Source organism: Neovison vison, chromosome 8, assembly GCF_020171115.1.
Source record: "Neovison vison isolate M4711 chromosome 8, ASM_NN_V1, whole genome shotgun sequence".
In the NCBI taxonomy this organism is placed as follows: domain Eukaryota; kingdom Metazoa; phylum Chordata; class Mammalia; order Carnivora; family Mustelidae; genus Neogale; species Neogale vison.
The window spans coordinates 27,900,400-27,928,042 of record NC_058098.1 but is presented as its reverse complement, the minus strand read 5'-3'; the positions used below and the strand labels follow the sequence as shown (position 1 = coordinate 27,928,042).

Below are 27,643 nucleotides of genomic sequence, written 5' to 3'. Positions count from 1 at the left end.
ATGGAGATGGTGGAGAAACAAGTCAATGATCTTGATGATAGAAAAATAGAAATTATCCAATTTGGAGGCACCCAGGTTAAGCTTCCTACTCTTGATTTCAGCTCAGGTCATGATCTCAGCCCTGTGAGATTGAGCCCTGTGCCAGGCTCCACACTGAGCAGAGTCTACTTACGATTCTCCCTCTCCGTTTCCCTCTGCCACTCCTCCAACTTGTGTGTGCATGCTCTCTCTCTCTCTCTTTCTCAAAAGAAAGAAAAAATTAGGCACCTGGAAGGCTCAGTTGGTGGAGTGACTGCCTTCAGCTCAGGTCATGATCCTGGAGTCCTGGGATTGAGTCCAGCATTGGAGTCCCTGCTTAGCAGGGGGCTTGCTTCTCTCTTTGAACTTCCCCCCTCATGGTCTCTCTCTCTCTCTCTCAATAAATAAATAAAATCTTAAAAAAGATAAAAAGAAAAAAATTATCTGATCTGAACAACACAGAAAAATTGGGAGGAAATGAACAGAACTTCAGGAACTGGTGGGACAATTCCCAAAGAGTGAATGTTTATGTCATCAGAATCTGGGAAGAACAGGAGAAATAGTGATGCAGAAAAAACATTTGAAAAAATAATGGCTGAAAACTTCCATATTTGGTGAAAGATAATATAAACATACACATTCAAGAAGATGAATGAAATACAAACAGGATAATCCTAAAGAAATCTAAGCCCCATTTTTCAGATTTCGGTGCACCAAGGAAATCTTGGTTCCCTTCTCCTGTCATCACCGATGCTTATAACTTGAGACTTAAATGACATCATGTCTCCTTTATAAACCATGAAAATAATACACACAGAGATTACAGTAAATTCAATCAGTTCAGGATGACATTAAATGAAAAAAGTTTAATCTGCCTTTCTCCTAGTCCCACCTCTTAGAGTCACTCACTATTTCTGTTTTAAGTTCTTCTGGCTGCCGAAGTTTGATTTTAAAAGATTTGAACATGGGCGCCTGGGTGGCTCAGTGGGTTGGGCCGCTGCCTTCGGCTCAGGTCATGGTCTCAGGGTCCTGGGATCGAGTCCCACATCGGGCTCTCTGCTCAGCGGGGAGCCTGCTTCCCTCTGTCTCTCTCTGCCTGCCTCTCCGTCTACTTGTGATTTCTCTCTGTCAAATAAATAAATAAAATCTTTAAAAAAAAAAAAAGATTTGAACAGTGGGACGCCTGGGTGGTTCAGTTAGTTAAGCATTTGACTCTTGATTTTGGCTCCGGTCATGATCTGAGGGTTGTGGGATCAAGCCCTGTGTTGGGCTCAGCGCTCAGCAGGGAGTCTGCTTGAGATTCTCTCTGTCCCTCTCCCTCTGCCCCTCCCCCCACTCTCTCTAAAATAAATAAATCTTTTTAAAACACTAAAAAAATAAAGGATTTGAACACAACATTTTTATCAATGAATAACTAGACTTAAATCACAATTTTGTAAAAAAAAAAAAAAGTAATAACTAGGCTATGTATGAACATAGAACCAAAACCAATTTGGAACTCAACACCCCCCCAAAAAAAATCCAATTAAAAACGGATAGATGACACGAATAGACATTTTTCCAAAGAAGACATCAGATGGCCAACAGACACATGAAAAGATGCTCAACATCAGTAATCATCAGGGAACTGTAAATAGAACTATAATGAGATAGCACCTTACACCTGTCAGGATGACTAGACTGAAAAAGACAAGAAATAACAAGCATTGACAAAAATGTAGAGTAAAAGGAACCAGCTTGCGCTGTTGCTGGGAGTGTAAATTGGTGCAATCACTGTGGAAAACAGTATGGAGGTTCCTCAAATAATTAAAAATAGAAATACCATACCATCCAATAATTCCACTACTGGGCATTTTTTTTTTACCCAAAGAAAACAACAACAACAACAAAACTAATTAGAAAATATGTATGCATCCTTATGTTTATTGTGGCATTATTTGCAACAGTCAAGATATAGAACCAAGTGTGTATCAATAGATGAAGGGATAAAGAAGATGTGATATACATATACAGTGGAATATTACTCAGCCATAAAAAGGGATGGGACCTTGCTTTTTGTGACATGGATGGACCTAGAGGGTATTATGCTGAGTAAATAAGTCAGACTGCATAAGACAAATGCCATACGATTTCACTTATTTTTTTTATAAGTGGGTAATTTGTTCATCTTTATTTTCTTCTCACCATAATCATGCACAATTTCACTTATATGTGGGATCTAAAACACAAAATAAATGAATGAATAAAAAAAAAACAGAGACAACCCCATACCTATTGTTACTAGAGGGAAGGAGGGCAGGGTGAAATGGGAAAATGGGTGAAAGGGAGTGGGAGGTACAGGCTTCTGATTATGGGATGAATAGGTCACGGGAATGAAAGGTACAGCATAGGGAATACAGACAACAGTACTGTAATAGTATTATGTGGTGGCCGGTGGCAGCTGCATGTGTGGCAAGCATAGCATAATGTGTAGACTGATCGGTTCACTACGTTGTATGCCTGAAACTCAAGGAACATTGTGTGTCAACTCTACTTCAGTAAAAAAGAAAAAAAAAAGCCAGGTTGGAAAGGAACTCTCCCAGTGATTTTAAAAGTCTTACAAATATTTAATAAGTGTCCCTTGTGTTACCTAGCACACATCTGCCCTGGTGGCCAATTCATCTCAGGACTACGAAGAGCTGAAATATAGTCACATGTTTCTATTCCCCAAAACAGTGAAGAAGAGGGGGTGCAAACCTGAGGTTTTTGGCAAATTCCCTAATGAAAAGGTAAACAAATTCTTCTGTCTGTGGATTGGGATGGACATTGTCTCAAAGACCGGTCTATTTTCTGAACTGATGCCCAGTTCAGAGCCACAAGAGAACCATCAGATCACAGAATGAAAATGAGGGAAGTCACAGGCTGCTGGGCTTCAGGGTGGGCTTGGCCGGGAACTCTGCAGTCTGACTTTCTTCAGGTGGTTGTGGAGGTGGCAGAGTGGGATAGGAGGGCAGTCCTGGCCACTGGTGAGCTCTCCCTTTTTAATTTTGTCTTTTTTTTTTTTAAGTAGGTGGAGCCCAACACAGGGCTTGAATTAATGACCCTGAAATCAAGATCTGAGCTGAGATCAAGAGTCGGTGCTTAACCAACTGAACTACCCAGGCGCCCCTAATTTTGTCTCTTAATATACATTCTTCCCTGTGTAGTAGCCAGTGAGGTGTGAGGGAACAGATGCATGCAACTTCTAGATCATGTATTTACAGGAGGGAGACATTGCCTTCATTCCATCTTTCCCCCTTGCCACTAGTTGGGACGTAAACATTCTGGAGAGTCAACTTGGGTCATGCATCGGGGAGTAGGATCCTAGGGATGGAGAGGCTCAAGTAGGAGGATCAGCCTGTGAAGCTGAACTGCCTGCCTCTGGACTGTTAGAAAAGAGAGACAACAATTTTGGTCTTCTTTCAGGCACTGTTACTTTGGTTTCTGTTAAAGCCCATATCCAAAATAATACAAAAATTGTCAAAGTTGTCACAAGCATCCTGAGATTCTTCTTAAAAAAAAAAAAGGTGGGGGGGTGCCTGGATGGCTCAGTGGGTTAGAGCCTCTGGGCTCAGGTCATGATCTCAGGGTCGTGGGATCGAGCCCCATATCGGGCTCTCTGCTCAGCCGGGAGCCTGCCTCCCTTCCTCTCTCTCTCTCTGCCTGCCTCTCTGCCTACTTGTGATCTCTGTCTGTCTAATAAATAAATTTTAAAAAGTCTAAAAAAAAAATTTTAGTTATTTGTCAGAGAGAGAGAGAGAGCACATAAGCAGGGGGAGTGGCAGGCGGAGAACTGATGCAGGACTGGATCCAATAACAGTGGGATCATGGCCAGAGCCAAAGGCAGGTGCTTAACCGACTGAGCTACCCAGGCATCCCTCTTCCTGAGATTCTGGGGAAGGGAACCTAGATGATGGGAAGTGTCCAAGAACATTGAGGTCATGTTTAAAATATCTCAGGAGCACATACAGGAAGACCCAGAGATGGATGATACAGATCTGCCGTTTTCCCATCCTGTGTGGTGTCACGATGCTCCCTGGGGCCACAGTGCCTTTGCATGTTCCTTCTTTCCCAGCAAACACACAGTGGGTCAATTCCTTCAGACCTTGGCTAAACCTGGCTACCTCACGGAAGGTACACAGACACACACACAGACCCCAGACTAAGTGAGGCATCTCTGTTATTCGTGCTTCCGAGCATAACGCCACGGATCAACGACAGCACGAATAAATTTGAAACTTTACATTGATCTCTGACAGTTTGATGGTCTCTCCCTCACCAGACTCTTAAGTTCTGCGAGGTCAGGGACCGAATCTGTCTCCTTCAACTGTTGCTTCCCCAGAGCCTAGTGCACCGCGTACGGTAGGCGTTTGGTAAGAACCTAAGGATATAAGCAACGAATGAATGAATGAGTGAAATTCCGACACACATGAGTGTAAATACCGACTCCTCTTCCCACGAAGAAAAGCAAAGCTCAGAATCGTGAGCCATTCGGTGAACGCTAACATGAGCGCACAGAGGCGCCGACCTCCCACAACCCTGCTGTTTATGCAAGCGAGAGTGGGAACCTGCTCAAAGTCACCTAGCCGGTAAGCGGACGGCCCCCCACTCATTAATCCCATTTCCCAGATGCGGAAACCTGGGCAGAGAGAGGCCCGGCAGGCCGGGAGCATGGGAAGGGAAGGGTGGGGGAGCCAGGACCGTCCTCCAGACGGCTGCATCCGGAGGCCTCGGGTCCGCCGGGCTTCCGGTCCCCCAGCCCGCCGACCGGGCTGCGGGGACGTGCGCGCCGTGTGGGGCGCGCACGCAGGGCGGGGCGTGCGGGGGCGCGCGCGTGCGCAGGCGAGGCGCCGAGGGCCGAGGCAGAGTCGGGGAAGCGCCGCCAGGTCCGCTGTGGGTCCACGCCGCCCGCCGTGCAGCCCGCCCGCCCGCGCGCCCAGCGTCCCCTGCCGCCGCCGCCGCCGCCGCCGCCGCCTCCGTCTCCGCCGCCGCAGCCATGGGAGTGCAGGTGGAGACCATCTCACCCGGAGACGGTGAGTAGGCGCGCTCGGCGGGCCCGGAGTGCCCCTGCCGCCGCGCGCATCCGCTCACCGCTCCCGTCTGTCTGTCTGTCTGTCCTGTCTGTCTCCTCAGGGCGCACCTTCCCGAAGCGCGGCCAGACCTGCGTGGTGCACTACACGGGTGAGTCGGCGGGCTCGCGGGGTGGGAGGTCTCGGCTCGGGGCAGCTGGCCACGGCGGCCTTGGGGGCAAAGGCCCGGGGCGTGGTGGCGGCGGCGGGGCCCGCGTGGCCCAAGGCGGAGGCCTGGGCGGTGGCAGCGCCCCGGAGGGGGCGACCTCTGGCCAGCCGAACCCGGGACGGCCTGAGCCGGCGCTTTCGCGCTTCCGGAGCAGTCCTGTGCCCACTGCACAGACGGGGAAACTGAGGTTTTGGGGAGGTGAAGTTGCTGGTGCAAGGTCACATGCTCCAGAACGGGCAGCGCCCTGGCAAGGGACCATGAGAAAGGATTTGTACCATTTCTGTGTCCCGGGTGACACCCTGCCTCCCCTTCCGGCTCTCCCTTGGATGGAGATAAGAAGGGCGAAGTAATTTCCACTCTTTGGAGCTGCTTCTTTCGAAGTCGAGATTCGTATCTCCGCCGCGGCTGGAGAAACGCCCGGGTTCCTAAGGCTCAACTGCTTTGGCTCAACCTGGCCTTGGAGGAGCTAGATCCGCACGGTCTCCTTCCTCTTCTGACTTTTGAGCCACTTAGAAATCCAAGCCTCAGTGGCGGTGAGGGCCCAGGCTGACTGAACATGTAATTTAGCCTCCCCTGCCCACAACTAGGCTTTCTCCCACCCATTTTAAAGACAAAGAAACTGAGGCTCAGTTAGAGTAACAAACAGTAATGTAAGCCAAAGGAGCCTGTAGACCTTCAGCCAGAATTAGACTTTGCTGGAATTCAGACTTCAGAGTGGATGCCTTGAGACCCATCTTTTACTCCATGCCCTTACAAGGTCCTCCTGGGTTGTATTGGGGGTGGGGGGTGGAGGCTGAGCAGGCGGAGACTCCGTGGCTGTGGGCTGGAGGTGGGGGGGTGATTGGTGTAGCCACAGTTGTTGATATGAATAACCTTCCCTCCCCCTCCTTCCCCTTTCTCCCCCTTCCCACCCTTTCCTCTGTTCCTCCTCCCCCTTCCTCTGTTTCTTCTCCTTCCCTCCCTTTTCCTCTTTCTCCTCCTCCTCCTCCTGGGTTAGTAGGCTGTGACCAGTTAGGACCAAGCTGCTGAAGGATAAGCTTCTACCCTTCTCTCCCAGATTATGGGTGAGCCCTCTGTTAAGGGAAATTACTTTCGTAGGGAAGGAAGGGAATGGCACCTAACATCTCCCTTCCCATGCCCTTTTACTTATTTGGCTGTATTATTTCTCTGGCTCTTCTCCAGGGGCAGAAATGGGGGCAGGGGGTAGAGGGAGTTAAGGACTAGAACCTTTTAAAAGGCTACCCAAGGAGGAAGTATTGAAACCCATCTTCTTAGGGAACTTTCTCATGCCTATGAGATGAAACTGGAAGGTGCTTTTGACATTTTAAATGGCTTGCTTTGTAGGCCATGGTCAGCACCTGAGCCTAGGAGCTCTAATGGAGGAAACCTTGTCAGTTTGGTTGCTTTTGATCAGTGGGATGAAAAGAGTAAGCGTTGCCTTTTACAGTGCTGGGGTGAGTGGGCAGTTATTTTAGTTCCCACAGCCACTTGGGGCAGACACTGGGACACTGGTGAGGAGGTGACTTCTCCCACACCCATTTGATAAGTAGCCACATGAGGATAATTGGTTACATCTTTCTCACTCCCAAGTCTGTGCCCCTCATCCTTGGCTTGCCCATCTTCTGGTGCTGAAGGCAGGATTGGATCCATAGCCTGAACCATGTTTCACTGTGCTTTTTGGTGAAACGTCCCCACACAGCATGTCTGGAGCCTTTCCTAAGAGAACAGATGGTCGTGGGACCCAGAACACCATCAGGGCTCCCAGTGCCTCTTCAAGTCTGTGTTTTCCTTGAGGGTGGCACCCACCCACACACTCTCAGAACAGCAGCAGGACCCTGGCATGCATTGGGACAAAAGCTTTCTTTTTCATTTCATTTTTGATAAGCTCTACAAAGGCGCCTCAGTGAGAAGCCAGCTCTGCCTCTTGCTCACAGAATAGGCTGTTCTTGGGCAGGCGGCTTTGTTCCTGCGGGTCTTTGCCACCAGCCTCCCAGGAATAACCTGTTTGAGACCTGTGGGGGTGTGAGAGGAACGGGTAGGCGCTTTGAGATTTCATCTGTAGCAGCAAAGGCTTTCAAGCCTGTGGGAACAGAATTCATCTTGAGGCAATATGATGGGGGTGGGGGAGCACCAGAAGGACTTGAGGGTCTTCAACGGCGGGAAGCCCACTGGGCCTCAAGAACAAGAAGACATTCTCGTAACGCTCCTAGTTTTCATCCCTGTTTTTCTCTGTCTGGCTGCGTCAGTATTCCCTTGTCAGACTTCTTTCTCTCTGCCTTTTCCCAAGTGGTGGATGTTGGAAGTCCCCTGCGTGCCCTTCCACCCCGATGCCCGGTTTCTCACATTGCTTGGCTGTGTGGCTCCAGTGATTACAATTCCTAGGAGGGAGAATCTGACTGACCCAGGTTTGGGTCAAACACTGTTGATCCGGCCTGCTCTGGCCTGCTGTCCACTGCTGCTGATTCCTGGGGCAGGTCCAAAGCAACAGCAGTGGAAGGAAGGTAGCCAAAGTCCCCTCAGCCGCTGGAGGTGGGCATAGCACAGGCTGACTTTCACCATATGGACCTTTTAAGTGCTGCTGGTGGCTGCCGGTCATAGCCTTGAGGCCACTCTCAAGGCTCCCTCTGGTGCCTTCTGTGGCCTCTAGCAGAGCACAGCACGCACATGGCCTCAGAGAAAGGCCTGCCTCACCTCTCTGCGGTGCCAGAAGGGAAAGCGAAAACTTTTGCTGTCCCCAGCCAAGGACCTCCTAGTAGCATGACAGGCACTGAGGTGGGAGGAAGGAGGTGGAGGGATAGCCTGCCAACTATGTGCCTTGAGGATCAAGTGGATTCCCACAGCTCCTTCCTGGCCTCTGGTAGCTCCGTCATTGTTCTTGTCAAGCTTGTCCCGACACACAGCTAGGCTTATGTCCCTTTTGCTCCTGTCAGCAGGCCACATGCCTGCCATTGTCAGAGCAACCTCAAGTGGATTGAAGGAATTCTTTTTTTATCCTCTTAAAAGATAGTTGACATTTCGCCCTTGGGATTGGGTTTAAGTTGTCAGTAGTCTGGCTTCTAAATGAGAAAAAAACCAGGCGTCCCTCAGCCTCACCTCCTCAGAGGGTCCCCTTGGAGGGCAGCTGAGGGGGCCATTCTTCTGCAGCCCGTCTCCAACCCCTTGCGTTTCTTTCACTTCTCTGTCTCCTCCCCTCTTTATTCCACGCTCCCCGCTGCTGCGCATTTCTTGGCTGATCCCGTGTTGGGAGGAAGCCCAGCAGAGGCTCCTCAGGAGGGTCTGGTCCCACCCCCACACCACGGTGTCTTCAATCAGACTGGCTGTCCTGTTCCTTTTCCTTCCCACAGCAGGTGTTTATGGAGCAGCAGCAGCGAGCCAGGCACGGGGGCCATGGCCAGCAAACTACAGAGGCAAAGGCTAGATCTGGCAGGGTTTTCCTGGGGTGACGAGGCTGCTGGCTCGCAGGTGTGTCAGGTGGCAAGAAGCCCTGGGGAGAGGTGAAAGCAGAGTGCAGGCCTGCGGAGGGGGTGCTGCTTTTGTGAGGGTGGTTGGCAAAGGCCTCTGACAAGGTGGCATTTTAAGTGGCACACGCTAGCAGTGTGCTGCCCAGGGGAAGAGTCTTCCAGACGGAGGGCCTGAGGCTGGGGCATGCTTGCTGTGCTTGGGGAACAGCAAGGAGACCAGGGTGGCTGGACTGGACGGTGGGAGAGGAAAGCGGTGGGAGAAGGAGGTGATGGTGGGGCCTTGCAGGTTGCTAGAAGAGCATCGGCTTTCTCTCCGAGTGAGGCGGCAGCTGTTAGAGGGTCATGAGCTGACTTGGGTATTCACAGGCCCACTTCCGTCTGGCTGCTGTGTGATCATGGAACTTTTGAGGGCAGGGTGAGAAACAGGGTTCTGGTTGTATCTTGGGTGTGTTGTGTGCCAGCCTGGCCAGGAGGGAAAAGGTGGTATTAGGTGGACAGTGAACCCCAAAGGGGATGTGAGGTTTTTTGCTGGGTTTCAGATCTTGCCTCTGCCATGTAACAGATCAGGAGAGCTTGGGCAAATTATTGCACTTTTCTCAGCTTCCGTGTGCCATCCGCAACTCGCCTTCTGGGGGCGAGTACGTTCACGGGGCTGCTTGTGCCTCAGGCATGAGGTTATGTGTCCCCCGCTGGTCCTTCGGCCAGCCAGCATCACCTGGGATGCCTAGAGTGGGAGAGAGGCGTCAGCACTCCTGGAGTGGCCCAGGCTGATGCAGGACAGCATTGGGGCCAAGCCCCAGCCTCCATTCCTTCACACGTAGGGAAATAGGCACTGATAAGAGACACATCTGAGTGAAGGTTCATGTTCAAACAGGCCTGCATGTTACCTACAGAATAGAACATACTGGCTAAGAAAGTTGCAGCCGATTGTACCTACCGAGGGAGGTGGTTAGCATTCGTTTCCCTTTCCTTGTTTCTTGGTGGGCACGAGAGAGCCTGGCTGTGTAAGTCGAGGTGCCAGTCCTTTTTTTTTATTATTTTATTTTATTTTTTTTTACAGGAAGTTGGATTTATTGGTGGGCATGAATATGACGGGAAGGGGTAGTGCTAAGGTTCTCATGAGTGCAGAGCCCTCCATTTGTCCAAGGGACCACGGTTAGGGATGTATGTGACCCCACAGCCATCTGGGATAAGCCGCTTTTCAGCCACCATGTCTTCAAATTCATCCGCATTGAACTTAGTAAAGCCCCACTTCTTGGAGATGTGGATCTTCTGGCGGCCAGGGAACTTGAACTTGGCCCTGCGTAGGGCCTCAATCACATGCTCCTTGTTCTGCAGCTTGGTACGGATGGACATGATGACTTGGCCAATGTGGACCCTGGCTACTGTGCCCTGGGGCTTTCCCTGGGGCATACCTGTCTGCAGCCTAAATTGGAGATAGCCATGAGGTCAGACCCCAGCATCCACCAAAAGGGCTGTCTCCAAGGTCCCTTAGGGCAACCCATACAATCAACAGGCTGCATACACTACCGAGGAGGCTACTGTTTGCAGCCATGGCACACTGGGCCCCCACAGACAAAGAGCACAGTCGGCTTAATTGGCTGCAGAACCTTTTTTTTTTTAGTTGAAGCATCGCTGACATGCATTTCATTGGTTTCAGGTGTACAGCACAGCAATTGAGCAGGTCTGTGCTTTACACTGGGTCTCCCGCTGGCATCGCTGCTGTCCGACGGTGTCCATTCTCTTCTCCTCAAGTTTCCTGAATAAAATGGGGTTCTGACATTTTGGAAATAGACTTTGCTGTGGAAGCATTCTTTTCTCTCCTCTGGGATTGTGATTACCAGCATATGTAGTCACGCAGGTGTCCTATTCTCTCCTTGCACAGGTGAGAGCAGAAGGCTCACTTGAGCGAACTGAAGGCCCCGTATCATGCTTGTGTGTATGTGTGACTCTTGCTTGTGAAGTTTTCAGACGTAGAGAAAAATCAAAATCAATACCCCTGTACCCACTGCCCGGATTCTATGATATATGGCGTTTCATCCTGCTTGGCGTTTCTGTCTTCTCACAGAGGGGACACACGTGTGCGTCCAGTCTCTGAGTTGTTCATAAGTCAGTCCAGCTGCAGATGGCCGGCCGGACGTGTATCTCTCAACACTCGAGCGTGCTCTGAGAAGGAGAATATCCTCCTTACTCTCCTACTGGTCCATCTAAGAAAACTTGAAATGATTTAATACTAGCTAAAGCCAAATTCATCTTGAAACCACCCCAGATGTCATTAAAGTGTTTTATTTTTTTGTAGCCAGAATTCTTTCAAGGTTTACTCATTGCAGTTGGATATTGTGTCTGGTATCAACCTAGAAGAGTCCTCACACTGGTTATCTTTCTTAATGACCCTGGGTGTTCAAAGAGAGCAGGCTTGTTACCATCTGAATGCCCACCGTCTGTTTCCTGATCTGCCCCCGGTTTGTCTCCTGGTGTGCGCCCGGTGTTGTGGGACTCCCTCCCGTGCCTGGGGACGGCTTCCATGCTTCACACACGATGCCCGGCACACCGTGGTGAACACCCCTGTTTGGATCTTTTCTGTAAAGGCGCCTTTTCCCCTTTGCAGGAAGCTGGCCATTTCTGGGGTTCTTGGGCCTCCTCCCTGTGCCTGGTCCTCGTCTACTTCCCACCTCTGGCATTGACATCGTTGATGATTCTTGCCGGAAGACACCGTTTCATCAGCATTTACAGACCGACAGTTTTAAAATTCCTTTATACCTTCTACATTTATCAGCTGCTGTTCTGTAAAATAGGGTAAAAACTTAATTCTTTTCCTTCAGTTATCAAATATTAAAGTGAGAAATCTGTTGTCATCTTCCCCAGTGGTGACAAATGGCTCTCCCCACCCCCATCAACTTTTTTGTTTTTTGTTGTTAGTATGTTGGAGACTCATAAATTCCCTCAGGGCTTAAAATAACTGATATTCCTTATTCTTTCTGATAATCACATTGTCCCAGATTTGGCCACTAGGAGCCCCTTTGGACTGCCTTCAGTACCTTTTTGATAGGCTCCCTTGTTCTTTAATCAGTTCCTTGGTTTCCCTACTGTGGTCCTGGTCTTAGTCTTCTCTCCAGAGAGCTCTGGTTCCTTTCAGTGGGTCTCACGGACTTTTTTTTTTTTCTTCATTAACAGCTTTATCGGATATAATTTACATACCATGCAATTTACCCATTCATCCAGAGGCTTTCTAACTTGAATGTTTTTGGTGATTAAAAACTGATTTTGTGGGATGCCTGGCAGTAGAGAATCTGACTCTTCATGCTGGTATAGTGGTTACGCCCCATGTTGGGTGTGGAGAGCCACTTAAAAACAAACTGATTTCACGAAGTGCTAATGGGTTCATTGTAGCTGTAAACTAGGGATCGCCTGTCTGCCTTGGGATTTTCTCCAAAAATAGTATTGTCACCTGCTGTTCCCCTGGAAAAGGCCAGGGGTATTTTGGATAACTTAGGCGTATACTATCCAGTTCTCCCTTTGGTGCTCATGGTGATGTTTGTGTTTTCTTTCTTTTTTCCTCTCCTGTTCTTTTACCTACTGAAGAACTCAGCTGAGTCCTTGTATTCCTTCCCCAGCTCCCCTTAACTTTGGGCAAATTCTAGCAGTGCAAAGCTGACAAGGAGGAGGAAGAGGAAGGGGTGGGGGATAATCCACTCCTGGGTGCTGCCAGCTCTGCTCTGCTCTCATGACCTTTACTCTTTCCCTCCTAGGAGGGAGCTCTCTAGCCCTGCGCTGAGCAGCTCCCACAGGGCCCCCACTCCCTGCCACGGGCAGGCTCTTCTCTCTCACAGCCTCCAGGGCGCCCCTCATTGAGTGTCCCCTGACTGACCCTTGACTAAAGTGATTCTTCAGACATGCACACAGCACAGGCCTCTGATTGTCCAGTAGAGTGCCTGTTCCTTTCCTTTGTGGCCTTCCTTGCAGTCAGGCTGTGGATGACTGGTTGTCTCCACTCTTTCCCCAGCAGACTGCAGGCCTCCGGAGACCAGACCTACACTGGTGGTGGCCTCCAGGACCTCTGCCCCCCGCATCAGTGCCTGGCATGGAGTCACTCAGGACTCTAGCAGAACAAAGCCCACATTCATGTTATATTTGGTATAATATTTCTGTTTCGTTTTAAGTTAGAATAAGAATGAGAATATTTATGTTTTGGACTTTGCCCCCATCACTGTGGATTTATAAAATTATGACTACTTCCTCTCACACCTACTACACGCAGGCCAGCATACCAAGCCCTTCCTTCAGTCATTCAACAGATGTGTTAGGAACTGGGGAAAGCCTTGGCCTTGCCCTTGAGGTGCTTACCTTAAGGGAGTGCCTTCCCCTGCTTTTACAAGACAGGTGCCTTGAGCAGCCCACACCTGGGGTAGAAGTGCCACATGGTCTTGGACGTGTATGCCTCAGGCTGGGGAGAAAAGAGCTGGCTACGTGTGTGCAAAGGCCTGGAGGGGGGAAGGGTACCTTTGGTTTTTCTGCAAGTTCATATTGAGTATCTTGTGCAAGGCACTGTTCTGAGCACCAAGAGTATAGGAACAAAGAAGACCTAACACAGTTCCTGTCCTCACAGATCTTACACTGTAGTTGGAAAAACAGATAACAGATATATTAATAAGCAAAAATATATTGTACATTAGCTAGTAAGTGCAAAGGAGGGGGCAGGAGAAGTCCGAGATTTTAGATGGACCTCAGTGAGAAACTACTTGAGATAAGACATGAAGGAGGTAAGGGAGTAATCCATGTGGTTCTCCCGTAAGAGCATTTTAGGCAGAGGGACCAACAGGGACAAAGGCCCTGTGGTGGGAGTAACTCTACCGGTGTCTACAGAGAACAGAAGGAAACCGTGTTCTTGGAGTGGAAAGTGTGAGAGTAATCAGAGATGAAGTCAGCGGCATGCCAGTGTGGGGTGGCAGCCTCTCCAGGGCTTCTAGGCCATTTTTAGGACTTTGGATTCTATTCTGAGTAAGATGGGGAGTCATGGGAGGGTCTGGAGCAGAGGGGAGTAATAGGGTCTGACTTGTGTTTTAGAAAAATGTCCTTCTAGCTGCTGTGCCAAGTTTAAACTATAAGAGAAAGAGGGCAGAAGCAGGACCACCAGGGAGGGGATTACTATAATCATCTGGAGCCAAGCCCCAGAACTCACGCTTTTACCCATTATACCCGATGGCTTCCCGCCTCTGCATTTTCTGGAAAACAGGAAAAAAGAAAAGCTAAAGATCATGCATATTTCTACCATTACCAAATAGCCACTATTAAGTATTGTTTTCCTCTGTGCGTCTCCCCCCTGCCCCTCCAGCTCCATGACATATAATGTGGCTGTCCTTTTATTTGTGTTGTGATAAAGTGGGAAATGCCAAGGTATGCCCACAAGGTCACACATTCTGGTTTGTGTTCTGGGATCCCATGTGTTCTTACCCTCATGGGACATCTTTTGAAAATATACTTTTGGCACAGAATCGAAAAAGATTTAGCAAAAGGTTAGGAGCATTTCCAGATAAGAGGTGGGCTATGTTCTTGCACTCGGTTTGTGTGATGGGGAGGAAGAAGCTGGCTCCCTCTTTGGGTAGGCATATGACCTCTGATCGTACCCGTGCGTGGGGTTCTCAGAACTCCCAATTCAGGAAGGTTGCCCAGGGAATGCAACCACAGAGGCCTGGAAATGGAGCATAGACATAAGCTTTGGATATGTATGTCTTAGCTCCCGCAGGGTGGAAAATCTCTTTTTCAGGTCATCATGATGGGGACACATGGATAGCTGATCATAAAAGTGACATGACTTCTCTAAACATTTATTTTATTTTATTTCAAATCCAAACATGAATCACCTGCTAAAGGCCATGCCTTTCTTGTAGGATGGCTCTTCTCATAGAGTTTCCTATCAGTTCTTGCAAAAATCTCTTTTAAAGTCAAGACGGTAAGGACTATTATGAGGTCATATCAGTGCCAAACCATTCTGGATTTATTTATTTATTTATTTTTAAAAAGATTTATTTATTTATTTATTTATTTATTTATTTATTTATTTATAGAGACAGTGGAGGGTGGGGCAGAGGGGGGGAGAGAGTGAGAGAAATCCTCAAGTAGATACCCTGCTGAGCGAGAAGCGCAGCGTGGGACTCAGTCCCAGGACTCTAAGACCATGACCTGAGCTGAAATCAAGTCAGACGCTCAACTAGCTGAGCCCCCCCGGCCCCCAAAAAAGATTTCTTTCTTTAAACATACATTAGTCTCATTGACACACATTTATTCATTAGCAGTATTTTTTGTGACTTGCCTTTGTTGAGTCTTTCCAAAGGGCCAGCTAGGACCACTCTTTTCTCTGTTTACACTCCTACTTCATTCCTTTCCATACTATTTCTGTTTCTGTACTCAATAAATATAACTGACATAAATGAGTCTGAGAGTAAACATAGCTGACCGGCTCTAAGGATAAAATGCACACGGGCAAGAAGAATCAGGTGGTACTGGAGACAGAACTGAAGGCTCATTTGCTGGGCTGGAGCTGTGCATGCTGTGGTTTGTAGGAGTCTTTGGCGAGGCAGTTGGGTGAAAGGTTGAGGGAGCTTCTGTATATAATAAGGAGGAAGGGAAACAGCCCGGCCTGGGTCACTGTCCATTTGCACCTGGGTCAGCACATGCATTTGGGAGTGTTCCAAGTGGCTTCAAGTGTAAATCTTAAGAAAGATCGGGGACTTTCACTTTGGTTCCCCCTCCTCCATTCAACCATTGTACTTTTGTACTTAAGAAAATACCTGTTGAGTGGAAAGCAGAAGTCCTTTGTCCGCCTTGCAGCTGTAAATAGCAAAAGCTTTGGCAAGTTTAGAGTGTGGGATGTTCTGTTTTGTTGTCATTGTTGGATTTAGGTTTGGGCTTTTTGTCTTTAAGACTCTCAGTAGCTTGAACCCTGTAAAATGCTGCTTGCGAAAACCACCTGCAGAGATTCCATCAGCAACTGAAAACCACAGCGTGAGTCAGAAACTGGAGGTGCCACAGGTGCAGGTGTGAAGCCAAGTGTGAAGCTCTCAGGACAGGTCCTTCTGCGGTCGCCCTCCCTACCCTGGAGAGGGAACAGGACTCTCTGCCTTCCATGATGCACTGTTGCATTCTTAGTGAAGTCATAACCCCGTGGTCCTCTTCAATCTCCAGAACCTGCCTTTGGGTCTTCACGACTACTTCTGTGACTTGGACCAAGTACCAGGAGCATAGGCCATGGGTGCTTTGCTCAGCAGCCCCTGGCCAGGTCTGCCTTTGCTGGTTCCTTCTGAGCGAGCAGGAAGGAGTAGGCTACTATGGGGGAGTTGAACTTGAGAGTCTTCTCTACATCTTTTTTTTTGCTCCCTCTCCGAGGATTGGAGTCTGGTTCTTCCCCAGAAGAACAACTGAATTATTGGGGAGGCAACTCATAGGAAGGGGACATCCATGGTCTCGCCACCAGAGGCTGCTTCACAGTCCCTCACACAACCATAGCTTATGGTCCTTGTGCTTTTAGCTAGAGGCCCCTCAAGGTTTCACATTTTTTCCCTCACTGATTAGTCATTTAAAGGTGCTGAAAGTGAAAACTGTCACCCTGGGATTACCCCTCCGATTCTTCCTACCACACGGAAGAGGTCTAAATACGGAAACCTCGTGCTGTCCTGCTGGTTCTCACAAGCCGTGCCGGCAAAGCCTGTCTCGCAGTGGGCACGAGTGCTGCCAGCACGGTGGGCGCTGGGGTTGAGGTGACGCTGCGCGGACGCAGGACTCTGAGGCCCGCTCTCTGGCCTCAAGCTGTGTTCAGTCAGGAGAGACAAAAAAGCCATTTTCAAAATGGAGAATACAGAGCCGTCCCAGGCAGTCTGTGGGTCGCGAGGCCTAGGTTTGCGTGTGGTCCGAAATGAAATCCATCAGTGCCGCCGACAGAGGGCCATGCTGGTGGTGGGTTTTGCTAAGAGCGGCCCCCGGAGCTCGGAGTGGCAGCTGTCGTGTCTGAACTGTAACCTCAGTTGCCTTCTCTCATCAGAGCGTACTTTCTCGAGGAAATGATGGCACTAGCTTGGCAGGTGGTTTTGCTGTTCAAGGGCTCCAGGTCTTGGCACACAGATGTCTGGAGTTGAAGTGGGAGCCGCGGCTGAGACTTGACAGGCCACCTGCTTCGCTTTCTCCCTCGCTTTACAGAGGAAGCACCTCACCGCCCACTGCCGGGTTGGCTGCAGGAGGTAAACAAGTGTAGGATTTTAGTGAATCTCACTTTTTTTACTTTTTTCTCTTCAAAAAAAAAAAACCAAAAACCCAGCTTTGTAGAGGTATAATTGACATCCAGTAGCCTGCTTATATTAAATGGTACAATTTCCTAAGTTTTGATATGTGTCTTTGCCATTCTTTGAAACTTCCTCTTTCCATCCTCCGCCACCCCTGGCCGGCTTTTCTCTCAGCATAGTTTGTGTTTTCTAAAAGCTTGTATACGTGGAATTGTACAGTGTATAGACCTGTGTCTGGCTGCTTCTGCTCAGCATAATTATTTTGAGATTCTTAGGTCATTCCGTGTTAGCAGTAGTTCGTTCTTTCTCACTGCTGAATAGTTTCCTGTTGTATGGATGTACTTGTTTATACGTTCACCAGTTGGCACTTGTTTGGGTTGGTCCCGTTTTGCTATTCCAAGTGAGTTTGCTGTGAACGTCTCTATGTAAGTCTTCGCATGGCTGTCATTTCTCCTGGGTCTTTATCCAGGATAAATGGACCGGTCAGGTCATATGGAAGGTATTTGTTTAACTTAGGTCGCCAACCTGTTTCCCAGAGCGGCCGTTCCATTTTATAGTCCCATCGGCAGCGCGTCGGAACTCCAGTTCCTCCACATCCTCACAGAGCGTCATGTACTCGGTCTTTTCAGTTGTACTCATTCTAGTAAGTAGTGGTCGTATCGCCTGGTGGTTTCATACACGTTTTTGTCATGACTAGTCGTGTCGAGCATCTTCTCATCATGTGCTTACTTGCCACTTGGCTGTTTTTTTCAGTGAAGTATCTGTTCACATCTCTTGCCCCTTTTAAATTGAGCTATTTGTTTCCTTGTTGTTGAGTTTTGCGAGCTCTCCCTATATTCTGGACACAAATTCTTTATCAGATAGGTGCTTTTGCAAAGATTTTCTCCCAGTCTATGGCCTGAGTTTTCCTTCTCTTAAAAGTATCTTTCAAAGTGCTGAAGTTGTTAGCTTTGATGAAGTTCAGTTGATCCTTTAATGGATTGTGCTTTCTGGCCTCATATCGGAGAAATCTTCGCCTGACCCACAGTCACAGACATTATTTCCCTGTGTTTTCTTCTAGAATTTTTATAGGTTTATGTTTATGTTTAGGTCTATTACCTGTTTTGGATTGGTATTTGATTATGATGTGAAGTGCAGGTCCAAGGTTTTACTTTTGGCCTGTGGGTATCCAGTTGTTGTAGCCTAATGTAGTTGTCATGTCTGCAAGTTTGGTCTGACTCTTTCTGTCCTTCCCTCTCTGTCAGTTTCAGGGTGGTTTCAGTTGATTGATTAGTCTCCTCATTTTGGGTCGTGTTTTCCCTCCTGTTCGCATGCTTGGTAATTTTGGGTGCTTGACATTGCAAATTTTACCTTTTGGGGGTGCTGGATATTTTTATTCCTATAAATCTTCTTGAGCTTTGTAATTGGAAGCACAGAAGTTATTTGGAAACAGTTTGATCCTTTTGGGTCTTTTATGATTTGTTAGGTGGGTCTGGGGCAGTGTTCAGTTTGGGGCTGATTATTCCCCACTGCTCAGATGAGATCTTCTGGGTGTCCTACCCAGTGCCTCTTAAACCAGGATTTTCTTCAGTCTGCTTCATTGGAACAGTCACTGATCCCAGCTCTGTGTAAGTGCTGGGTACTGTTCTAATTTTGGATAGTTCTTTTCCTGGCCTTAAGTAGTTTCCTCAGACACATGTGCTGATTAGTATTCTGTTAAATACTCAAGAGGGACCTTCTGCACATCTCCAGGGATTTCACTCTACACCTCTGTCCTTCCTGGTTTGTGTCCTTTGGACTCCAGATGCCTTGAGCTCCGTCCAGGTCCCTCTCCCTGGAAACGCTCAAGGGTGTACGCTGGGCGGTCCTCAGGCTGGCCTTGTTAGTTTCCCCTCGGGGATCGCTCTCCTTTACTGCTGTGCCCAATGTCTCAGAAACCATGTTTTAGCTGTGGTGGGTGTTGCTTCTCTGTCTCTTCGCTCTCTTTTTATGGAACGGTTTTTGTTTTGTGTTTTATTTGGTGCTTTTTTGCTTTTATGTTTTTATGTTTTGCCAGCAGGCCCCACTATGCACTGACTCTGACCTTGGGCAGGTTAACTAAGCCTTGGAGTTGGTTTCCTTATTTTTGTTTTAAAGCAGGCTTGGGTGCGTGGCTGGAAAGGCTTTCTGCCTGGTCAGAGAAAGGATTCTCAGACTCCAAACTGCTCATGGCTTACTCTTATCCTTAATGCAGGGTTCGAGAAGGTTAGGTTCAGTGTATGCAGTAGAGCTCGTAGGGGACGGACTACTGTGAGAGTTGTGGAGGGCGGATACCTGTTTTTCTCCCAGCTGCTCATTTATAGAAGACTACTCAAGTGCTGCCGTTTGTCATTTCTTTCATCAGGCCATGATTGTATGCTGGTAAAGAGATGAGCTCCATATACACGCCAGCTTGCTAGTTGTGGGGCACCAGTTCCTGGCTTCGCACTGACTTGGCAGGGGTGGATCTCCGCCCTCCTGTCTACCTCTCAGGCCTCGGCCCCCAGCTCCAGACTTCAGGCGGCGTCAGCACCCACTCTGCTCAGGACATCTGCCTGCCTTCCTGCTGTGTTAGGACAGCAGTTCCCGTCCCCGCCACTGCCCATTTCCTATTTTGTCAAAGTTCAGCTCTTCTGGCGGCTCTGATAAAGCTCTCAGTTGATCTATGCTTCCCCATCCCACTTGCAAGTTTGACGTTGTTTTTCACGCCAGGGTTTATGTTAGGATTTCCCTCCTCGTCTAAAAACATCCGAACACAACAGAATTCTGTGTTTTGCTGGGTCTTCCAAGTGATACTTAGAACCATTGTGGGCTTCCACCCTCTGCCTCCAGGAAAATCTGCTTTGTGTTAGTTGTATGTAGACACCTGGCTTACCCCTTCCAGTGTGGGACAGTGGTTTGACAGTTCAGGACCTCAGTGACGGCTGTGACTGGTTGAGTCTGGCTTCCAGAGAAGCCACCACGACTGTCCTTTTTCAGCGAGGAGTGGCAGGAATCTGTTCCTCTCGTGGCACTCACCGTCCGGCATCTCCATCTCTGGAAGTCCCCCTTTCGGTAGAGGCTACCCCTGTGCTTTGTCTGGCTCCTGGGGTACTGGAGAAGTTGGACGAACATGGCTTTTGGATTTATAGTCTGGCTTCACTACTCGGCAGGTTGCATCACTTCCCTCTGCCTCACTTCCTTCTGTGAAATGGGGACGGTGCTGGGGGAGGACTGAGTAGGTTCATGTATGGAAAGTCCCTGACTCTGAGCGGCAGCCCGGCCCACAGTTCTGCTGGAGTTGTTGGGAGTTCCCCATGGAGAGGCTTTCAGTGTCTTTTCTGTTGTCCCTTCCCTGATTCTGACACCAGCTGGTGTCCGGACGTCCAAACCGTTCAGTTCAGTTCTGACACTACCCACGTTTCTGTAAAAGGGGATGGGTGAACTGAGGAAGGCCTGTTGCTTCTGGGCCGCGTGTGACTGCCAGCCGCTGCGTGTGCCTAAAGGGCCCACAGTTGTTCTTAGCCTGGGAGCGTGCTGGAAATCGACGTCGGGAGCGTGCGCGCTTGCCCATTCTCACACCAGGGCCGATGGCTGCCCGCCTCTGGTGGTCAGCCTACTGCCTGGAGTCGGGCAGAACATTCACAGCCCCGGGGTAGAGGGACTATCCCAGCTCTGTGGAGGGCCACTGAGGACACAGGAAATCCTCCCTGGATGCCGCACTTCCTCCTCAGGCCTCCGGCAGCCCCGCTAGGCCCTTCAGCGCCAGCATCCGGGATGGGCGCTCCGCTGCCGGCTTCTGACTCGCCTCACGTGATCACTCCTTGTTGCTCATGTTACAACTGCCCTTTTTCACAGGGATGCTTGAAGATGGAAAGAAATTTGATTCCTCCCGGGACAGAAACAAGCCCTTTAAGTTTATGCTAGGCAAGCAGGAGGTGATCCGAGGCTGGGAAGAAGGGGTTGCCCAGGTATGCTCTCGTTTGTTTTGTTTTCTTTCCTGGTGTCTGCCTTTTAAATGATGCTTGTGGGTAGGACGTTCATTCAGTTCAGAAACAAACAAAAATAAAAGGTGTGAGTGGAAAATTTCACTTCCATCTCACCCCGTCTTGCCAGTCCCCTCACCCCCAGCAACTCATGGGTTTTTTGTTTGTTTTGTTTTGTTTTTTGGTAGAGTTTCCTTAAGCATTCTACGAAAGCATACTCTCCCCCTTTTTTGCTGTAGTCTCACACAGTGTTCGACACTTTGCTTTTCCATTTAATCTTTCACACTTTATATATCCGGACATAAGAGGAGGACGCTCTCCTCCCACACGCCCTTAGGCGGGCGTGTTTTATTTGTTTCATCGGTGCAGTACCCTGTTGATGGTCAGTTCCAGTATTTTGCTATCATAAACAGTGCTGCAGTGATGAGTCTCATGTGGACTGAATTTTACATTTGTGTCCGTGTTGCCATAGGCGGGTTCTCAGAAGGAGGGGTGAGCGGGTCACTGGCTATGTGCACTGTGTTTTGGCATACTGTCCAGTCGCTGTCCCTCGGGATGACCCCGAGCTGCCACCAGTGGGTGGGCAGTGAGGGTGTTTGTCTCCTCCCAGCCCCGCCAGCAGCGTCTTGTTCAACTTTTGGATTCAGGACAGTACAGTGAGGGGAAACTGTTATCTTGATGTGGTCTTAATTTACGTTTGTCTAATTGCTGGCCATGCTGTGTCACACCCCTTCTGAGAGCTCATGCTCATGGAGAGAGGCATTTTGTTTGTCTTGTGTCTGTTTCCTCAGCCTTCTCTCCCCATGTGTGTAACCAGGTTTTGTTCTGCCAACACAGCAGAATTCCCAGTGAACAGGGGACCCAGAGGTGCCAAATTCCAGCTGGGTTCCAGCCTTCTGTCAAGCCCAGGAGGCTTTCTCCCGGCACTGACCAGGTTCCGGCGTCCTGAGACATGGGGCTTTAGAATCAGCCCTGTGTGAGGGGCCATCAGTCTGTTTCCCTCCCACCAAAGAGAACTGAGGGGTAACCGAAGTAGAGGGAAAGAGGTCTGTCTTTCTCATTTCCAGAATACACATTGCTCTGCTTCCTCTAGAAACCACCACTGATTTATCTCCCAGTGACCTGCTCAACTTGCAGAAACTTTTAGGCCATCCCACTCCCAAGTGTCTGGATTTCTGTTCTGCACGGTAGAGGGTTGGCAGTACAAGAACGAGAGGATCTTTGTGGTTCGCTTCCCTTTGGAAACCTCTGTCCCCGCCGCCTGCGTCTGGCAGGCTCTGGGTCTGTAGCCCATCCCCCACGACCGTGCCAACCATTGTCCACACCACAGCCATCTTCTGTGGCACTTCCGACACTGGAACAATAACTGTGTTGTGTTCCAAGAGATCTGGCGGCCAGCGAGATAGTGTTATCAGCCTATTTTACATCCCAGGCTTGGCGAAGCCTGACCGGGTGTTGGGGAGATGCCCAGTCTACCCCTGGACCCAGTGTGCTTGGGGGTCAGTCCCAGGCCTGTCACTTGGGAGAAGTCTGGGTGGTCTGAGACCTGCACAGAGCACCTTTGAAACTCCACAGGCTATTTCTTTGAGTTAAAAGCACAGGAAGAAGAGGGTTTGTCTTGTGCCCCTTTTCCCTTTCTTTTGATATTGTTGTTTTGCTCTTACGTGTTTACAGGTGCGCAGTCCTGCCATAGGTGCTGTTTGGGCAGCTTGCTTGTTTCGCGTCTGTGTCTTTGCCATCTTTCCGTGTTAGTGCACTCCAGGCTGCTGTGTTCTTTCTAGTGGCTGACCCATGGTGCAGATGGGTCTGTGAAACCGCTCCCCTTGAAATGGGCATTTGGGTGGTTAGTGGAAGATTCTGGAAGTGGAATTGCTGGGTAAAAGGACACGACTGTTTTTAATTTCATTAGATTAAGCCATATGCTTTTAACTGCCTACCACCCTGGTCCAATGTCTCCTGGTTTCTGAAAGGAGATTTGGGGAGCACAGGTTCTAAGTCACATCATGTTCTGAGCACAGCCCGTGGCTCCGTCTTAGCCTCTGTCTCTGGGACCAGGTCAGAGAGCCAGGAGCACACCAGGAGGCTGAGCAGAGAGTGCTGGAAAGACAGGCATGCAGCAGAGTGCCTGCTCACCATTCAGAAAATATATGGGAACTTATTTATATATTCGATTAGGAAATGAAAAAGCACAAATGTATTTTTTTTAAGGTTTTATTTATTTGAGAGCATTAGTGGGGAAGAGAGGGAGAAGCAGACTCCCTGCTGAGCAGGGAGCCCCATATGGGGCTTGATCCCAGGACCCTGAGATCATGACCTGAGCTGAAGCTGATGCCCAACTGACGGAGCCACCCAGGAGCCCCAGTACAAATGTGTTTTTTTTTTTTTTTCCCAATTTATTTATTTTCAGAAAAACAGTATTCATTATTTTTTCACCACACCCAGTGCTCCATGCAAGCTGTGCCCTCTATAATACCCACCACCTGGTACCCCAACCTCCCACCCCCCCGCCACTTCAAACCCCTCAGATTGTTTTTCAGAGTCCATAGTCTCTCATGGTTCATCTCCCCTTCCAATTTACCCAAAAGCACATACCCTCCCCAATGTCCATAACCCTACCCCCCTTCTCCCAACCCCCCTCCCCAAATGTGTTTTTAAAAGTCAAAAATTTCCCTCCATCCTGGCCACTGTACTCTGTTCTCCCCATGGAAAAATGCTGGAATTCTGTCCTTCCAAAGGTGTTTTCTGTTTATATAGGCAAGGTGCTTATATATAAATGTTTCCCTCTTTTTCATACAAATGGTAGTCTACTATACATGATATAGTAGACATGATATGTATAGTAGACATATAGACATGATTGTAAAATCTGTCTTTTTAAAGTTTTTCTATATGAGCAGAAGTATAAAATATGGAAAGTACAGAAGAGTAGACTACCCCAAATACTGCTTTCTTTGTATACGTTTTCTTTTAAAGTGGAGTTTTGGTCACAGTGCTCCTTTTTTAAGAGCATGGATGCCACTTAACACGTGCTCTGAGTGACAGACTGCTGAAGGCCTGAGTGGTGGCAATGACATAGTACCTGCTGCCTGGGGTCAGGTCAGGGAGGCCTGTGCAGGAAGGTGTGTGTCATCGGACTTGGGCCCTGCAGAGCCAGATGCAGGGATTGTGCAGCCTAATGGCCAGCCTCCATGTTCTGCACTGGGAGGTGCCCGGCCCCCAGACCAGTCACACAGTCCCTGGCATGTCTGAGTCCTGGGACGCTGGCTAAGGGACACCCCAATAAGCAGCCCTGCTTCTTACAGAGACAGTTGGGGAGTGTGTCCACTTGAGTCTCTCTCTTTTTTTTTTACAGATGAGTGTGGGTCAGAGAGCCAAACTGACCATCTCCCCAGACTACGCCTACGGTGCTACTGGGCACCCAGGCATCATCCCACCAAATGCCACTCTCGTCTTTGACGTGGAGCTTCTGAAACTGGAATGACAGGAATGGCCTCCTCCATGAGCTCCCCATTCTTGGGTAAGGCAGTGAATGTGAAGGGTCTTTTCCTACCTTTGTACCTCCCATGTTACACCCCGTGCTTGGTGGGTAGCAGAACCAAAAATGCCATGGGTTTTCTTTCCCCCCTACATTCTTGCTCAGTTGGGTAGCCTTTCAGTTTGAGTTATTAGTGTACACCTTGATGGTAGCCATTTAAATGAAGGGTGTTTTATATTTAACTTAGAAACTAAAACGGAGTTGGGAACTGGAAACATAGCCGAATTTATAATGGCAGCATTTTAGTTCTTTAGAAGGAAGGCTGTTGAGGACTGCCTGCTGTGATGTAGTGCACGCAGCCCCTCACCATGTAGAGTGAGGCCACTGCCTGAGGGGGTGTGAGAGAGGCACTGTCACCTGGCGGGCTGCCGGGGGGCCACGCCCAGGACACTGGAGCACATAGGCCCACTTACTGTCTGTGGCTGGAAGAGTGAGGCGGGTGGGGCGCTTGTGAAGTATAGAGGTGCCCTCAGTCCTAAAGAAGAGATCTGAGGGGTTGCTCAGCCTTCCTGTGTAACAGGTGAGGGACCTGAGGTCACTCTAGGTGCCTTCCAGGCAGTGGCAGACTAGGACTAGAGCCCCTCTCCTGCTTTCCCTTTCCTGGACTTGTTTTCCATCCTTTTACCCTCCTCTCTCGGAAGCCAAACTCAGTGGCTTAATGGCCCATAACTTTTCGTGTGGGTATCAGAATCATAAAACACATGAATGCTGCCATCTTCTTTTCACTTGGCCCCAGACTTCTAGGTTTGCCCCCCTCCTGGCCCTGGAACCAGAGGCCCACAAGCAGGGGCTGGGTGAGAATGCTTTTGTTTGAAAGCTGGGACAAGTGGCTGCCGGCCTGTCTCTTATAGTCTAACCTTGTGCTGCCATGGACTTCTTTAAATACAAGGGCTTTTTAAATTCTTAGCTGTTTTTTCTCTCTGATTTGAACCGTATATACCTGGGTCAGGTTTGATGACCCTGGCTTCTCTGCTTGTCATTCTCACCAAGAGGGACCGCTTGACGTTTTATAGAGCCTCTGTCTGCCCAAAGGTCTACACCTAGTCCAAACCCACTTTCCTGTTCTTTGAGAGCTGAATCCTCTGGACACAAAACTGTTTGAAGGGAGCTTTGGAATTATGCTGATTTAGGTACAGGCATTCTGTAAATCTGACAGGATGAAGGGAGGGGAAGGCAGGGAGAGAGGGCTACAAGTCACCCTGGCCAGAGCCTCCCCCACACCGCCAAAGAACATCTCAGAGTCTTGCACAGGTCTTAAGAGAAAGCCCAAGGCCAGACCTAGAAAGTTGTAGGTTTGAATAAATGAATAAAGAGCACAGACGCTTTCTAAATCTCTTCAACCTGAGGGATGTACCAACTTAGTGCCCTGCACACAGAAGTCACGCAGGAAGACTCAGTTCAAAGACTGCTGATGGCTGGGCCACACCTGGGACCAGTTAACCACAACCACTGGGAGTGGGAGCCCAGCAGGACATGCCTTTAAAGCCCCAAGTGATTCCTATGTGCAGCCACGTTGGGAGACCCAGTGGTAATGGGGAACTGGACAGTCACTGCTCTCCTCAGCAAGGTAGACGGCACCTTAGCTTAAAAAAGGAGACTGCTCTGGGAAGCCAGTTCAAGCCCAGCAGGCTCTCCCCAGCTGGAGCGGAGGTGGCTTGTTCCGGGTGAGACCTTGCAGCTCCCCGGACTTGGAATGGCTGATGTCCCATGCCTGTCCCCAGCATGCATACAGAGCACCGTGTTGCTGGAACTGACCGATTTTCTGTTCCCAACAGATGTGCCGCAGAGGGATGTGGCGCCCTCAGACGTGCGTGCATACGCGAACCCGGACGGAGCTTTTCCTGATGTTCCACTACACTCTTTGTCTAAACATCGACCCCGACTGAATGTGTTCTGTCACCCGGCTTTGCTCTTTCCCTTTTTCCTCGTATGTGTGTTGACCTAAACTATATGCCATAAACCTCAAGTTACTCATTTTATTTCGTTTTGTTTTGGGGTGAAGGTTCAGTTTCAATCTTTTGGATCTAGGTTTCCACTTAAGTATTAGTCAAGTATTAACAGCACAAGTAATGAGTTAACTTTAGAATAGGAATTGGTGTCGGGGTGGGGGGGGAATGCAAGAATCTTTATTTTATTTTATTTTTTTTTTTGGATGAAATTGTTATCTATTATATATTAAACATTCTTGCTGCTGCGCTGCAAAGCCATAGCAGATTTGAGGCGCTGTCGAGGGCCGAATTACTCTCCCAGTTGAGAGATGTCCTTGGGTTGTATTAAAAGCCCGACCTAAAACTGAAGTGGTGGCCGCGGGGGAGAGCTTTTGCCTCCACTGCCCTGCCCCAACCTCCCCTTAAACCCTCTGCCTTTTGAAAGCAAATCGTTCTCACTGCGATGTTGGACACTACAGGTATCTGTCCCCAGGCCAGCAGGGACCTCTGAAGCCTTCTTCGTGGCCTGGCTTTTATTTTATTTTTTTTTTCTCTCCCCATCCTGTGGTTTTTCTAAAGGATATTCAGGACTTTTGTAATCTCATAGCTGTCCAAGCTCCACTTCCCAAATTTTAAGAACTTTAATCGAAAGTTTAAATTGAAGGTGCTGTTTGTAGACACTTAACACCCGATGAAAGCCCAGCCGTCATGACAAACCCTTGAGTGTTGTCTTGAGAAAATGATGCTGGTCATCACAGCTTCAGCATCTTCCGGTTTTTGATGTTCGGCTCCCCCTGCTGATAATCAGAGTTTCCTGGCTTCTCCTCCTCCCCCTCTCACCCCTTTGCTGTCCTGTGTAGTGATTTGGTGAGAGAAATTATTGCTGCCTACCCCCCCACCCCCACCTCCCCGCACTACGTATGAGTTTCAAGTTTTATTATTGCAATAAAAGTGCTTTATGCTGGCTTTTCTCAGCCCCGTGTGATCGTGATTACTTTCAGGTGCCCCCCGGGCCATTTGGTATAGGGGGGTGGGGTAGGGGCTGTGTCAGTGGGGATGTCGTGTGGGAGATTGGGGCTAGGCAAAAGAGCTGTAGGAGGAGTGTCCTTCCCTGTTGGCCCTTCTGGGGTGTCGGGGTGAGAGGGGGTAGGTTTGCATCTTCTCTGGTGGAGGAACTATCAGGCCCACCCCCTACCGCCCATCATCAGAT

The 27,643-nt window shown here is 49.1% G+C and overlaps 1 protein-coding gene and 1 non-coding gene across 2 annotated transcripts; one reads left to right on the top strand and one right to left on the bottom strand.

Annotated features, from left to right (window-relative positions):
- The first annotated feature begins 4,962 nt into the window (after positions 1-4,962).
- On the top strand, positions 4,963-27,407 carry FKBP1A (FKBP prolyl isomerase 1A). Its single transcript, XM_044263323.1, has 5 exons — positions 4,963-5,069; positions 5,170-5,217; positions 20,843-20,955; positions 24,323-24,487; positions 26,281-27,407. Exons 1-4 carry the CDS (start codon positions 5,033-5,035, stop codon positions 24,449-24,451), a joined length of 327 nt encoding a protein of 108 aa, XP_044119258.1. The 5' UTR covers positions 4,963-5,032; the 3' UTR covers positions 24,452-24,487; positions 26,281-27,407.
- Positions 10,209-10,342, bottom strand: LOC122916664. Its single transcript, XR_006386284.1, has one exon. It is a non-coding gene; the product is annotated as a small nucleolar RNA SNORA70 (small nucleolar RNA).
- Positions 27,408-27,643: the final 236 nt, after the last annotated feature.